Raw genomic sequence first — 15,597 nt, forward strand, 5'->3', positions numbered from 1 at the left:
GGCAAATTAAGATGTTTTTCTCTGAAGTACTGCTTCTGTTGAGCAAACAAGTCATTTGCCTACTAAAATCTCTACAATACACTTTAATCCCAGGAAGGAAAAACTACAATAAAAGGTCTGATCCAACCAAATCCCAGACCACATTACCTCTTCCATAGGAATGACCTGTGAGTAGCCGCCACCTGCAGCACCACCTGGAGGACAGGTCAAGGTTGAAGACTCAAGTTAAGCATGTTTCACCACGACGTGCAAATCAAATGAAAGCAAATCGGTTTTTGTAACTGCTCCGCATATTATTTACTTTTTACAACCATTTGGACAGATTTGATCAAGTGCTTTCTAATTTTCCTGACCAAACTAAACCGCCTGATCTTGTTCACTCTGAATAGTCTCTCAACTGAAATCTGAATCTAACTGACAAAACCATAAACACGTAACATACCTACTCATTATCTTTAGAAACAGGTTCCCCTTGATTCCTAACATTTGTTAAAAAAAAAAAAAAAAACCCCGCCTACAGTTACATAAAGGCAAACCTGTTCAATTTCCTACCCTCATAAATGCTATTCTGGCATTTTAAAAAAGGAATATTTAAAATAAACACAGCAACACAAACACAGAGACTGCAATTCTTCCTAAATAGGACACATATGGTAGAAAACAGCTTAACTGCTAGATTTTTGCTGGCCCATTTGGATTACTAACCAAAATCCAGTTAAAAATGTTCAGGTAAACAGTGATATAAGTGTCAATCTGAGGTAGAGGTTTTGTGTGGGGTTTTTCTGTGGGGCGGAGATCACGCAATGAAAATGGGGCAATTTGTGATCAGAGGAAAAGGAGCATATTGGGTTCAATAAGGGGGAAAAGGCTCATTCTGAAATAAAAGGGGGTTATTAAACTCAAAAGCAGAACTAAGTTAATGCACTTATATCAAAACGATAGGCTGAGGAAGGACAAAGGCGTACCCCGTGTCAACATTTGTAGTAATTGTTAGAACAAGCAGGATATGTGATACCCTATCGCCAAGCAAATGATGACGCTAACTCTGAGAATCTATTTTAACTAATAAAAATAATTTTAATTAAATGAACATGTTTGCAGTACTGCAGCTATCAAAAACCGAAGGTGGGGCTTCCCTGGTGGCGCAGTGGTTGAGAATCCGCCTGCCGATGCAGGAGACACGGGTTCGTGCCCTGGTCCGGGAAGATCCCACATGCCGCGGAGCAACTAAGCCCGTGAGCCATGGCCGCTAGGCCTGCGCGTCCGGAGCCTGTGCTCCGCAACGGGAGAGGCCACAACAGTGAGAGGCCCGCATACCGCAAAAAAAAAAAAAAAAAAAAAAAAAACCCGAAGGTGAAGTACAGTTATTGATGCTGTGTTTTCATGTAATCAGAAGAAACACTGGGTTGATGGTATTATCTTAGAGCTTGAAGTAGACGTGGGGACTCACCCTGGTACTTGATGATACTGCCTTGAATTCAAGCTACCTCTGAATCCCAGTTGCTGCTATTGTAAGTGGTGAAAATACTAACTAACCATCTTAGAAGATAAAGTAATAGGCATAAACTGCTTAGCACAAAACCTGGCACGAAGCCTATACTCAATAAGCATATGCTTTTCTTATTCCCTCAGTGTGAAACATCTGTAGGGTTTGTCTTTGTCTCTAGAAAGTCAGCATGGTGATCAGCAGCTGTGATTACCTTTATTGTTACTATGACAGTCGACTATTGGCCATATAAAAGCACCCCTGGCTACATATTACCCATCCCAGGGAATCCCTGTGCAGTGTCAGACAGTGACAGCAGGAGTTGGGGGTGATCCAATGAAAGCCTTCACCAAAAGCACCATGATGCTTTTCTGGGATGTGATGAAGCTGTTCCTAGTGTCTAAATGAGCTGAAGACCCTGCACACGTTCATGGGCCAGGAGGACTGAAGGAGGTGCAGGCGCCCTCTGGCCACCCAGGTCTGGTCTCACTAATACCTTTTATTCCGAAGGTGGGACCCTGAGAAGGTTGTCGCACACATGCAAAGACGTTCTGATGGAGATGGGCGCTGAGGCCCTGCACCAGCCCAATCGTGGTTGTGCTTTTCCCCTCTCCCAGGGGTGTTGGAGTTATTCTTCAAGATGAAAGCAAAATAGGAAAATTACGTTTATGTAAATTAGATTCATGTGTATCACTAAGTCGGCTCTGATCCTAGAGAGCGACTCTTAATCTGAATAACCAGAAAGATGAAAGACACGAAAGGGATCTTTTCCAAGGGTCTTAGTTGTAACTTCCTCCCAGTTTTAAATTTAAAAAGGCCTCTGCATTTTAGCTCTTCTGACAGTTAGGGGCAAATATACTCTACTTTGTAAGAGACACTGCTATATTTTTAATTTCTCAATTTAGTCTCAAAAACTAGCTTTTAACTCAGCCAAACAAAAAAATAGATGAATGCTCAACAGATCTACAGAATTAATGATATGGGGTTAAAAATGGCAATTCCATCTGAAGATCAGGTTTTAAGATTCAAACTCTTCCACCTACTAGATGAAAAACGTTGACAAATTTTCTCATCTCTATAGTTATCTACTCTTCCTCACAGGGTTGCTGTAAGGATCAAATTAGATAAAATATATATGAAAATGCTAAAACCAAATTAAAGGAACCTCCACATATACATACATGGCTAAGCGCAAATGCAACCCCTGGTAAAAATAATCAGGATTAATATTAAGATTCAATTGGCAAATGGACAAAAACCATACCCGGTCACCACCACATATTTCCCGTCAGGCTGGTGCTTCAGGCGTTCCAGTACTGACAGCAGGACTTTGGCCTTGGTTTCACCATACAATTCTACCTCTTCAGAGCTCAGACCAATTTCTCGAGCCAGGTTACCAATGGGCTTTGGCTTGCAAGACCGTGATATATCAATGTCACTTAGGAGAAATATAGAAAATATGTATCAACCTTTATTCACGGGACTCAATCAATGCCATCCTAGTAATGACCCACCTCAACCACATTCGGAGGGGGCATACACATAACCATGGTATCCATCAGCTAAAACCCCACCATCCACAGAGTGTGAAAACAGCAAAAGCTTCTTTTTACCTTGGCACGGGTGTCTTCAGGTTAAGTTTGTTATACTGAATGATCCACTTCCCTGGCTTAAATTTCTCCAGGAAACGCTTTGCACTCTCTACCGTGCTCTAAACAAAATGACACAAATGGAACTGAGAAGAGGTGATGATTTTAACCTCCACCTCAGTTCCTAGTCCTGGTCACTCAAGTTCAATCACAAAATGAACAGCTTCAGGATCCGCCTGTTAACATGCTTCAATTCGAGGCTGGAGTCTACAGGCAGCAGGATGCCCTGGGCTGCACGCCTCACCGCCACCAGCTGGTGTGTGTTACAAAGGGCAAGAAGCCAAAGCATACTGAGTGAAGCCAGGCTGCTGTACTTTATTCCCCTTAAGTTATCACATTCCAGAGTAAATCAGAATCATGCTACCCCTACTTCCCTCTATTAATACGACTGATTCTACTTCTCTCTACTTCCATTTCCTTTTTTTCTTCAAAAGATTCACATCCTTACTTAGATTCTGAGTAGGTTCTATGACATTTCTACTTGGGGAGAAATGCAGTACCTGGAATGCTATCAGCTTCGTAGAACTATTACAGAAACGCCCATTCACACTTACCTGCATTAGCATCACCACCGTCATTGGCCCGACGCCACCAGGAACAGGAGTAATGAAGCTTGCCCTTTCCTTGGCCTCCTTGTATGCCACATCACCCACAATCCTCCTCCCACTTGGTTTTGTATCATCTGGTCAAAGAGGTAACAAAACCAAAGCACAGTCTCAGAATCACAATCCTGGTGTTTATTTCTAAGTTATGTGATCAATTACAACAGCTTGTTCCAAAAACGAAGTCGAGTTTAGGGTGTGTAGTCCCATCTGGTTCAAGTGCCTACTTTACTTAAAAGCTGTGGGATGTGATAAAAGCTCCCCATTTATGATAAAAACTCTCCAGAAAGTAGGCATAGAGGGAACTTACCTCAACATAATAAAGGCCAAATGTGACAAACCCACAACCAACATTGTTCTCAATGGTGGAAAAATGAAACCATTCCCATTAAGATTAGGAACAAGACAAGGTTGCCCACTCTCACCACTATTATTCAACAGAGTTTTGGAAGTTTTAACCACAGAAATCAGAGAAGAAAAAGAAATAAAAGGAATCCAAATTGGAAAGAAGAAGTAAAACTGTCACTGTTTGCAGTTGACATGATATTATACAGAGAGAATCCTAAAGATGCTACCAGAAAACTACTAGAGCCAATCAATGAATTTGGTAAAGTAGCAGGATACAAAATTAATGCACAGAAATCTCTTGCATTTCTATACACTAATGATGAAAAATCTGAAAGAGAAATTAAGGAAACACTCCCATTTACCATTGCAACAAAAAGAATAACATACCTAGGAATAAACCTACCTAAGGAGACAAAAGACCTGTATGCAGAAAACTGTAAGACACTGATGAAAGAAATTAAAGATGATACAAAGAGATGGAGAGATATACCATGTCCTTGGATTAGAAGAATCAACATTGTGAAAATGACTATACTACCCAAAGCAATCTACAGATTCAATGAAAGCCCTATCAAACTACCAATGGCATTTTTCACAGAACTAGAACAAAAAATTTCACAATTTGTATGGAAACACAAAAGACCCCGAATAGCCAAAGCAATCTTGAGAAAGCAAAACGGAGCTGGAGGAATCAGTTTCCCTGACTTCAGACTATACTACAAAGTTACAGTAATCAAGACAGTATGGTACTAAAAAAAAAAAAAACAGTATACTGGCACAAAAACAGATATATAGATCAATGGAATAGGATAGAAAGCCCAGAGATAAACCCACACACATATGGTCACCTTATTTTTGATAAAGGAGGCAAGAATATACAATGGAGAAAAGACAGCCTCTTCAATAAGTGGTGCTGGGAAAACTGGACAGCTACATGTAAAAAAAATGAAATTAGAATACTCTCTAACACCATACACAAAAATAAACTCAAAATGGATTAAAGACCTAAATGTAAGGCCAGACACTTTAAAACTCCTAGAGGAAAACATAGGCAGACACTCTATGACATAAATCACAGCAAGATCCTTTTTGACCCACCTCCTAGAGAAATGGAAATAAAAACAAAAATAAACAAATGGGACCTAATGAAACTTAAAAGCTTTTGCACAGCAGAGGAAACCATAAGTGAGACGAAAAGACAACCCTCAGAATGGGAGAAAATATTTGCAAACGAAGCAACTGACAAAAGGATTAATCTCCAAAATATACAAGCAGCTCATGCAGCTCAAAAAAAAAAACAAACAAAAAACCAACAACCCAATCCAAAACTGGGCAGAAAACCTAAATAGACATTTCTTCCAAGAAGATATACAGATTGCCAACAAACACATGAAAGGATGCTCAACATCACTAATCATTAGAGAAATGCAAATCAAAACTACAATGAGGTATCACTTCACACCGGCAGAATGGCCATCATAAAAAATCTACAAACAATAAATGCTGGGGAGGGTGTGGAGAAAAGGGAACCCTCTTGCACTGTTGGTGGGAATGTAAATTGATACAGCCATTATGGAGAACAGTATGGAGTTTCCTTAAGAAACTAAAACTAGAACTACCATATGACACAGCAATCCCACTACTGGGCATATACCCTGAGAAAACCATAATTCAAAAAGAGTCATGTACCACAATGTTCACTGCAGCACTATTTACAATAGCCAGGACATGGAAGCAACCTAAGGGTCCATCGATAGATGAATGGATAAAGAAGACGGGGCACATATATACAATGGAATATAACTCAGCCATTAAAAGAAACAAAATTGAGTTATTTGTAGCGAGGTGGATGGACCTAGAGTATGTCACACAGAGTGAAGTAAGTCAGAAAGAGAAAAACAAATACTGAACACTTACACATATATATGGAATCTAAAAAAAAAAAATGGTTCTGATGAACCTAGGGGCAGGACAGGAATAAAGACGCAGACGGACAGAATGGACTTGAGGACACGGGGAAGGGGGAGGGTAAGCTGGGACGAAGTGAGAGAGTGGCATGGACATATATACACTACCAAACGTAAAATAGATAGCTAGTGGGAAGCAGCCGCAAAGCACAGGGAGATCAGCTCCGTGCTTTGTGACCACCTAGAGGGGTGGGAGGGAGACGCAAGAGGGACGTGATATGGGGATATATGTATACGTATAGCTGATTCACTTTGTTATACAGCAGAAACTAATACAACAATGCAAAGCAATTATACTCCAATAAAGATGTTTGAAAAAAAAAAAGCTGTGGGATGACAGGTGTTTGCTATCTCCCAGGGAGAAACTTACTTTACCTGCAAAATTCCACAAGATTCTTAAGTAGTTTTTCAGAACCAGGAGAATCCTTTTGTCTTCTGTCAGGTGGCAAATAAAATACCAACTGTTTTTTATTCTTAAAGCCAACCACCACGTATACAATGAGCACCTTTCAAAATGTTAATTTGCCAAGGCCTTCAAAGGAATTTTTTGGGTGCACAAAGCTCCAGCTATATCGCAGCTGCCAGATACGGTTTCTACAGCAACTGTCAGCATTTTGTAAGCTCCAGGCATGAGCTGGAGGAACAATTCAACATCCAATTCCAAAGACGAGCAGCTACTTAAATGTATGCAAAAAGGCAAAGAATATAATTACACTCCCGTTAAAAGGATACAAGAACAATTACAAATCTTAGCAGCAAAGAATAGCTATTCAAGAGAACAAAACCCCATGATGCATCACTGCTCACTCACTCCTACACTTGGCTTCAGTGTACTTCCAGGAGGGGCTGGGGACAGGGCTAGACCTTGTGGTTGGTTCTAAGGCAGGACCTGGTAAGATCTTAGCCATTTCACCTCTTTGATCAGATTGCCACAACTAAGAAAGGAAGCCTCAGGATTCAGCCAAAAAGCCAGAATTAAGTGACTTCGGCTCTAGGATCAGCTCTTTCACTAACCTCGAGTCTCCAGCCCCTGTGGGCTCCTTACTGATCAGAAGTCCAAAGGGACAAAGAAGGATGAACACTACCTATTTCACAAGCTTGAGGAGAATCAAGTAAGAAATTGTGTGTTTCTTGAGATTGAAAAAACACTCTCCGGGCTTTCCTGGTGGCACAGTTGTTAAGAATCCGCCTGCCAATGCAGGGAACACGGGTTCGAGCCCTGGTCCGGGAAGATCCCACACGCTGCGGAGCAACTAAGCCCATGTGCCACAACTACTGAGCCTGCGTTCTAGAGCCCGCGAGCCACAGCTACTGAAGCCCGCACGCCTAGAGCCCCTGCTCCGCAACAAGAGAAGCCACGGAAATGAGAAGCCTGCGCACCACAATGAAGAGTAGCCCCCGCTCGCCGCAACTAGAGAAAGCCTGTGCGCAGCAACAAAGACCCAAAGCAGCCAAAAATAAATTAATTAATTTAAAAAAAAAAAAAAGAAAAAACACTCTCCAAACATAAGGGTTTCTCTTCCTACCCTAGATACATTAGATATTTTCTATATGTACTCTCAGGAGCTGGTGAACACAACCCCTTGTGATGGTTTCAGGCTTCTAGATTATAAGGCAGCAAGCTATGGCAATGGCAGAACATTTCCTCTCATAATCAGTAAGGTTGTTTCAAAATGCCAGGAAAATAACGGTTGAAGGTTGTCCTTGTATGGGTTTCAATTGTCTAACACCGAAGTTAGCTAAAAATACCCCTGTACCTCCTTCTATTTATGAATGTTAGTCACTTTCTCTGTGTGTTTCTGCATATACAGGAGACACGTCAATGACTGCACAACCTAACGCTGCACTGGGTGAGCTCAGCTCTGCTCCTTAATCAAACGCTATCAGGGCTGGCTTCAGTGCCCTCTGATGTATGTACAGGGTTTCATGGAAGGTGTGATGTGGTCAGTGGAAAAGTGACCCCGTCTCTAAGCACATGGCTTCAGTAACCAACAAACATTTTGCTTATCTATCCCAGCCCTCGAATTTCTCTTTCATCTGGAACTATTAGTACAAAACTACTTAAGATCCAGCTGAGGGACTTCCCTGGCAGTCCAATGTTAGGACTCTGCACTTCCATTCTAGGGGGCATGGGTTTATAATCCTTGGTCGGGGAACTAAGATCCCTCAAGCTGCACGGCAGAGGAAAAAAAGAAACCCAATCCGGCTGAGCCTTGAGTCCCTCACATGTAATTTGGGGGCCCCAATTACAGGGTCCAGTATAGAAGCCACTACGCTGAATAGGTTGAAACTGGATTGAGGGGGGTTAGGAATCTGTTTCCCCCTTTTATAACCCTTCCAAATAAAACACTATTAATCCAGCCCTTTTCAAATTATCTTTAGTAAACCACCAGGAAGAACACTTTTACATGTTTCTCTGGCCAATACTTTCTGCTCTGTACTTGAATCTTAAAAAAATATTCCTCAAAACCCCCCCCCAAAACAAAACAAAAACCCATAACAAAACAACAACAAAAAACTACAATACCTTAATTCATCCTTAATTTGGAAAATAACTTAAGATGTTATACCTGAAAGGACCATGCAAACAATTTAAATAATCAAAATATAAACCAAGAGGTAGCCCAGTTGTGGAAAGTGGTGTTTCAAGAATGAACATTTGAATCCTCCTACACTGTTGGTGGGAATGTAAATTGGTACAGTCACTATAGAGAACAGTATGGAGGCTCCTTAAAAAAACTAAAAATAGAGCTACCATACAATCCAGCAATCCCACTCCTGTGCATATATCCAGAGAAAACCATAATTCAAAAAGATACATGCACTCCAATGTTCACTGCAGCCCAGTTTACGATAGCCAGGACATGGAAGCAACCTAAATGCCCATCAACAGAGGAATGGATAAAGAAGATGCAGTATATATATATATATATATATATATATATATATATATATATATATATATATACAATGAAATACTACTCAGCCATAAAAAAGAACGAAATAATGCCATTTGCAGCAACATGGATGGATCCAGAGATTGTCATACTGCGTGAAGTAAGTCAGAGAAAGACAAATATCATGATATCACTTATATGTGGAATCTAAGAAAAGGGGTACATATGAACTTACCTACAAAACAGAAATAGAGTTACAGGTGTAGAGAACAAACTTTGGGTTACCAGGGGGAAAAAGGGGAAGTGATAAATTGGGAGACTAGGAGTGACACATTCACACTATTATATATAAAATGGATCAATAATAAGGACCTACTGTATAGCACAGGGAACTCTACTCAATACTCTGTAATGGCCTACATGGGAAAAGAATCTAAAAAAGAGTGGATATATGTATACCTGATTCACTTTGCTGTGCACCTGAAACTAACACAACATTGTAAATCAACTATACATCAATAACAATTAAAAAAAAAAAAAAAAAAAGGAATGAACACTTGCAAAGAGCAGTCTTTAGGTCCTCCTGCTCGCCCTCGGGTCTGTAACAGTGATCCTGCCTTCCTTGGGGAACAGTAACGATACTTATTCACCTATATCCCCAGGATCAGAAAAAGTACAGCTGACCAGGAGGAAAGATACTGCTCTGACCTTATTCATATTTTACCTTCTACATGAGGAATAAATGTGAATAGGAGGTTAAGTTTCATGTGTAAGTCAACATTTCATTTCATACGAGACTCAAGAGCCCTACCCAGGTTTTTCTTCTTCTCTCTCTCAAATCCAGTCTAAAACAAAAAAAGTCAAAAGCAGAAATATGATACAGAAGATGCAAGGTTTTAAACAGAATGAGCTTGAATGTCACATTGCAAGTACTGAAAGTGAGGAGTTGTAGGAGAGCAATTTCTTTATCACCCATCAGATAATTATACTACAAGAAAATGAGTGATCAATTATGAGCTACTGTCTTAAAAACATGGTACGGAGAGTGGGAGGGAGGTTAAAAACGGTGAAGGCTTGACAGTGACTCATGTTCCTGGCAGCTTAGTGTCTATATTTCAAACTTGAGATGGGAGGGGAGGAAAAAGAATATTCTTGCTATAACTCTTTTTAACATTCCAACAGATATGGGTGCCAGCAGTCAGAAGGCACAAGATGGACACGGCACCTATAGGCAGACTCGTTGGAGAAAAGGTACAGGACACCAAGCATGAGAGACAGACAATGAGAGAAACACCAAGTTCTGTGGGAGGGGAGGGAGGGAGAGACGTATTTTCAAAGAAGGAGAGATCATCTCTTGCTGAAGGAAAATCAGACAAGGTTTGGAAGGAAGAATGGACATTTTGGACAGAGAGGAGGTGGGGAGGAAGTCATTGAAAGTGAAGATCACGGTTGAGCTTTATTCAGTTGTGTAGCCCAAGGCCTGGAGTGGTACCTGATGCACAGAAACAGTCGCTTGATGAAAAATTGTTCCTTTTTTGAACCCACGAGGTATGTATACAAGTAATCACTGAATTGTCCTTTCAGATTTTACGTTTGAAAACTTCATGAGGAAAAACAGCCTGCCCCACTAAAGATGCAGGCAGAGGAGCAACAAAGTACAAACAGGCATGTGCAGGAGAGCATGTGGTCATTTCACAACAGTTTAAGACAGGTATTCACAACGTGTGTGTGAGAAAGAAGGCCACAGAACTGGCTGAAGCTAGTATGGGGCTAAGGTGTCTGGCTGGTAACATGGAAGAAAGAGGCTCACAGGTCCACATCAAGACCCATAAACATGGCAAGAGCGCACAGATGCATCTGAGTGGGAGTCAGCTGGCGGTAGGGAGACCAGGGAGGAAATTTATAGCAGTGCATCCAGCAGAGAGGGTGACTCTCAGTGGTGCCACTGAGAAGAGGGAAGAAAGGGAAAAAACTCGTAAGATTTAAAAACGGATCCATACATGGAACGACTGGGAGGGAAACTAAAAGGTTTCAGACTTGTGCGAAGGAAGAATGGTTGATGATATCACTAACCAAAACAGGGCAGTGAGGAGTAACTTAGGGATGAGGATTCAAGGACAGTTTTGGACATGACTATAAATGTTGGCTTTATTCTTGGCCTAGAAACAGCCCAGGCCAAACACTTTTACAAAGCCCTAACTAGAGGACTCTTGACACAATGTGTCCCTCTCCTGGAGTCTCACAGCACTTTGCAGAGATCACACTAGATTTTAACCATCCTTTGTTAAAATCCATCTCTACATGATGAAAAAGCGAGAAATCATCTTGCCTCCTCTCCTCTCCCACCCTCTCCCTGGACGAGGTCATCTTGGACTGCACGGCACAGTGGCTAAAATCACAGGCTCTTCCTGCAAGGGGCAACTATGCCGTCTACTAACTTCATGCCCCCAAGGGTAGGCTGATCACTCTAAACCTTAGCACTTCAAGCCTAAAATGGGACAAGGGGTTCTCGCTTGGGCTTCGTCTTCCTCTGCCCAGCCCGCCTCCAGAAACCACCTTCTTCCCCCAGCAACACTCACCTGGGACATAATTGATTCCACAGTCGATGACTATCGCCCCAGGTTTGATCCATTCCCCTTTCACCATTTCAGGCTGACCGGTTGCAACCACCAGGATGTCACCTTTACTTACCTAGGGAAAGACAGTTCTGACTTCAGAAACTAAACAGTGAAACATAAAAAAAAAATCGAGAAGTGGAAAGGACATCCATAAGCTTTGTATGAAATCCTTCACTGTCATCAGCTATTTTACGCAGGCCACACACTGTCTCTGACAGCTCTTCATATACTGTGCTCATTCCTACACACGTCAAAACCTCCCCTTTCACTAGATATGTTACTGAATGGGGAACCTGATGAGAACCTTTAAGACAGGGAGGAGGACAGGCTTGGAGCCACAGGCCTGGGACAGCGGCCCTGAATTACATGACACCTGGAGACTGCCCCCTCTTCCCCAGAATGTGGGGACCACCACCTTCAGCAGAGCATTGCTTGGGGAGGATTAAAGAGGTGCTGGGCCTCTCTCCTTGTCTCTCCCCACATTTAAGAGACTGCACTGTCAACAGGATGTGTCCACGTGAGAATTCCTGGGCTCAGGAATCTGATGCAGGGGTCAGGAACAAGCTGTGATCGATGTCACGAGACCACTGTCCGTAACCCGCTCTGGACACCTCCACCTCTGAGACCACCCACTGTCGCGTACGTGGGATCTGGCTGCCATGGGTCAATCGCAGTTCCTATACTGCTAACCCCTATCTACCACGAGATGGACTGGCACGGGAAGAATACAGTCCAAACAAAAATCTGCAGAGACTCGGACAAGTTTTAAATTTGAATTTGTTTCTTCATCTTGTAAAACAGACAAGAATCACAGAATTGTTAGAGTGGTTAAACACGGTGATGAGGTAATAAAGTACATGACAGTTTCTGGCACTTAAATATGAACCATCCCCATTAGGCAAGAACCCCTGCCACACGCAGAACGGGCGTGCAAACGCGCGTGCGACCCCTTACCTCCTCGCCTAGGTGGGCAGTCTTGGAGTGGCAGGTGGTCACTGTGGCATGGCTCCACAGAAGCAGGTCATGCATTGGGGCACCAACTATTTTACTGCGCCCGACCACCACAGCGTGCCTTCCAGCAATCTGCACCCCTGAAAGAAAAGCCAGCGTGCATCAGAGAACTGGGGGAAGCTGCCCTCCTTCGCATGCCACCTAAATGGGAGAACTCAGGACAAGTGCCCAAAAGCAGGTTCTTAGCATCAAAAAGCAATATTCCTAAAACCATCCCTTCTTTGGCTACTCAGGGTTTCGGCTACAAGTTGGGACTTGTCCATGTGTCCTTCTTGCCGTGGGTTTTTGAGAGGAGCTTAAGCCAAGATCCATAGGAGAGTGGGGAGAAAACCTACACTCAAATCAGAAAGAAACCCTGACATACAGCTAAACAACCATATGGAAGAAGAGGACATATTACATTACATGGGAAAAACAGTTATAAGAAACAGGGTGAACGTAATGGGGTGGAGGGAAATTAGATTAGTATCAGAAACTCTTTAGTTCCTCATCCAAATTTCTCTTTTGGCTGAGGGCCTGAGCCACAGGGTTATTTGCAGGGAAGTGATAAAGGGGAACTTAACTGTAGTACAAAATTTTCTTTTTGTTTACTGAGCACCCTTTTTTCTGGCATTATCCCAATGTCCTTTTCAGGACTGACATACTCTCCTCAGTAGAGATGGTGTGGGTGAACACCCAAGAGTGAACAAGTGACCGTATTTCATCCCGTGGACAATGAGATCCATCCCATGACTCTTAGGCACAAGGATGCAACAGGCTGGAGCTGCTCGGGGACACCAAGGAGGGCTCAGAACGAGCCACCACGCAAAGGGGAGCAGAAATAAGGTCCTGAGGACTCTACTGAGCCCCTCTACCCAGCCTCACTGAAGCGCACTCTTCCTTAAGGCAGTGTGGGTTTAAACTGTGCTTCTTGTGTAACGTTAACTCTATCCAAAAAAGGTAAGTTTCTATATAATGCTAACATCATGAACATCTAGAAGTAAAGCCTTCAAAGTGTGAAGTGTTTAGAAGGTAACTTTCTATACTTTTTAGGGTACAGTAAAGGACCTGAAGCTGCATGAGGGCAAATGGTCGCTTCAATATCAACAAGAGGAGGTGGGGAGCCTACAGCTGCCACAGCTCATGGGATTTTTTTCTATCAAGTTGGAACACACTGTGTGCTAAACATGCCATAGAGTATAAATTTAGCTGTAGGACTGAAAAATAATAGCTGTCCCAAGGCTTACAGATTGACCTTTCCTTGCCAGCCACAGAAAATTTTCACTTACGTGAGCTAACACTTTCCACTTGAAATTTCTGATCCACTTCCTTTAAACAGCGTGCGCTTCCTTGTAAAAAATAACCTCTGCTGAAAAGTATTCATGATGACTAGGTAATGGGGTAATGCGGCCAACTGTCCAAGGAATCCATTTCCTAGATCTACAACGGTGACTCGGGGCCCATTCTGGGATTCAGACTTTTCACTTTGCACCCTACGGACTATCTGAATCTTTATTATCATATAGTTTACTTTTTCACACAAAATAAATTGCTTTGAACTCAAATAACTCTTGAGTTCAAATCTTGGCTCTGCTGCCTCTTGGACAAATTACTCAATCTCTCTGAGAATGTCTTCTCAGCTATTAAACAATAAGAATACCTACCTACTTCATAGGGTTGTTGAGAAAATTGAGAATTTAGGTAAAGAAGCCCCTATAGCACACAGGTCCTTGTGCCAATCAAGCCCACTTATTTAGGGCTCACAGTGTATCTCCCCTATACCTCTGAAGGTCAAGACCAGGCTCCACGAAATGGTGCTTTGTTTTTGTCTGGTTGTTTTTTACCTGTCTCCTTGATGAGTTCCAAGCATCCTTTGGGTGTACAAGGGATGAAACAGTCATTCAGGTCACCTCTGGCAAGTTTTCCAGCACTGATGCTAGTCAATCTAAAACAAGGAAAGTGATAGGTGTCTTTACTCTTTAGAACCAAAATGATGTGTTCCTGAGGTAGAAATATATTATAGTTGCGATCATGCAATGTGGTACAGAAAGCCAAGTCACACTCACCCGTCCACATCCTTTTCGGGTGCAATAGTGTTGACCAATGTTTCAGTGTTAATGGCATTCTCTGAATCTAAAGGTAGCTGCACTATGAAACCGTGCACAGTGAGGTCTTCATTCAAAGATGTAATGCACTTTAACACCTAAAAATAATACCACATCAATTTATATACCACATAGAAATCAACAGGGTGGAGAAACACTTTCCAACTCAGAAGTCCCATTTTCCCCCCAAGAGTTTAATTGTAGTCCTCTCAGAATGTATCTTGCCTTGGATCCTGAGAGCAACTCTACTTTAACACAGAATGTAACCTTCAGGTGTCTTGCAAGAAATCCAACAAACAAAAGAGCTAAGAACTTTAATAAACTATTACTGCAACAGTAAAATCCATGGTACCATCACCCAAATCAAGATTTCTGTGATGACAGAAATGTTCTGTAATTTGTACCTTACAATAGTGGCTACTAAAATACTTGAAATGTGGCTTAGTTCAACCGAGGAACGAAATTTTAAACTTTATTTCATTTTAACTAAATGACCACATGGGGTTAGTGGCTATCCTGCTGGACAATAAAGATGTAGAACATTTCCATGACCTCAGGAAGTCCCTTTACCCTCTTGCCGCTTCCCAGTTAATCCCCCACAGTCCTGACTTTACTCACCCATGATCTGTTCTGCCTATTCTTGAACATCATAGAAACCAAATATACATTTCATTTTTCAAGTGCAGGTAACAACAGGCCAGTGATCAGCTTTCAATGAACATCGCAGGTGATTTGCAAACAAATGATGCAGCGATCACACTGTGAGTACCAAACATTCATACCTAGAACTGCCCCATTTACTCTGTGGGTATTTTCAAAGATTTCCTGAAGCCTGAGTCTGTGAAGAAAGAATTACCTGGAGGTCTCTTGTATGCTGCATGCATCAGTCCCTAAAGTCCAACTAAACTAAAACCAGAGAGGAAAGCACTTCAGCT

The 15,597-nt window shown here is 42.1% G+C and overlaps 1 protein-coding gene across 4 annotated transcripts in view; it reads right to left on the reverse strand.

The window, feature by feature from the left end:
* Positions 1 to 15,597, reverse strand: part of MTHFD1 (methylenetetrahydrofolate dehydrogenase, cyclohydrolase and formyltetrahydrofolate synthetase 1) — a 60,361-nt gene that overhangs the window by 23,031 nt on the left and 21,733 nt on the right. For 3 of the 4 annotated variants that reach the window (XR_010839530.1, XR_010839531.1, XM_059059061.2), the window contains exons 5-13: positions 14,624 to 14,760; positions 14,402 to 14,502; positions 12,522 to 12,658; positions 11,529 to 11,640; positions 3,690 to 3,817; positions 3,100 to 3,197; positions 2,751 to 2,924; positions 1,983 to 2,119; positions 148 to 194 (exon numbers count right to left, since the gene is read on the reverse strand). Coding sequence is in view for 2 of the 4 variants with exons in the window: in XM_059059061.2 (XP_058915044.1) it covers positions 148 to 194; positions 1,983 to 2,119; positions 2,751 to 2,924; positions 3,100 to 3,197; positions 3,690 to 3,817; positions 11,529 to 11,640; positions 12,522 to 12,658; positions 14,402 to 14,502; positions 14,624 to 14,760 (1,071 nt within the window). In the remaining 2 variants the exon portion in view is untranslated. The remainder of the gene's footprint in view (positions 1 to 147; positions 195 to 1,982; positions 2,120 to 2,750; positions 2,925 to 3,099; positions 3,198 to 3,689; positions 3,818 to 11,528; positions 11,641 to 12,521; positions 12,659 to 14,401; positions 14,503 to 14,623; positions 14,761 to 15,597) is intronic. The other variant, XM_067028336.1, reaches the window with a different exon arrangement.

The sequence above is a fragment of the Kogia breviceps genome, chromosome 3 (genome assembly GCF_026419965.1).
Source record: "Kogia breviceps isolate mKogBre1 chromosome 3, mKogBre1 haplotype 1, whole genome shotgun sequence".
NCBI classification, from domain to species: Eukaryota; Metazoa; Chordata; class Mammalia; order Artiodactyla; family Physeteridae; genus Kogia; species Kogia breviceps.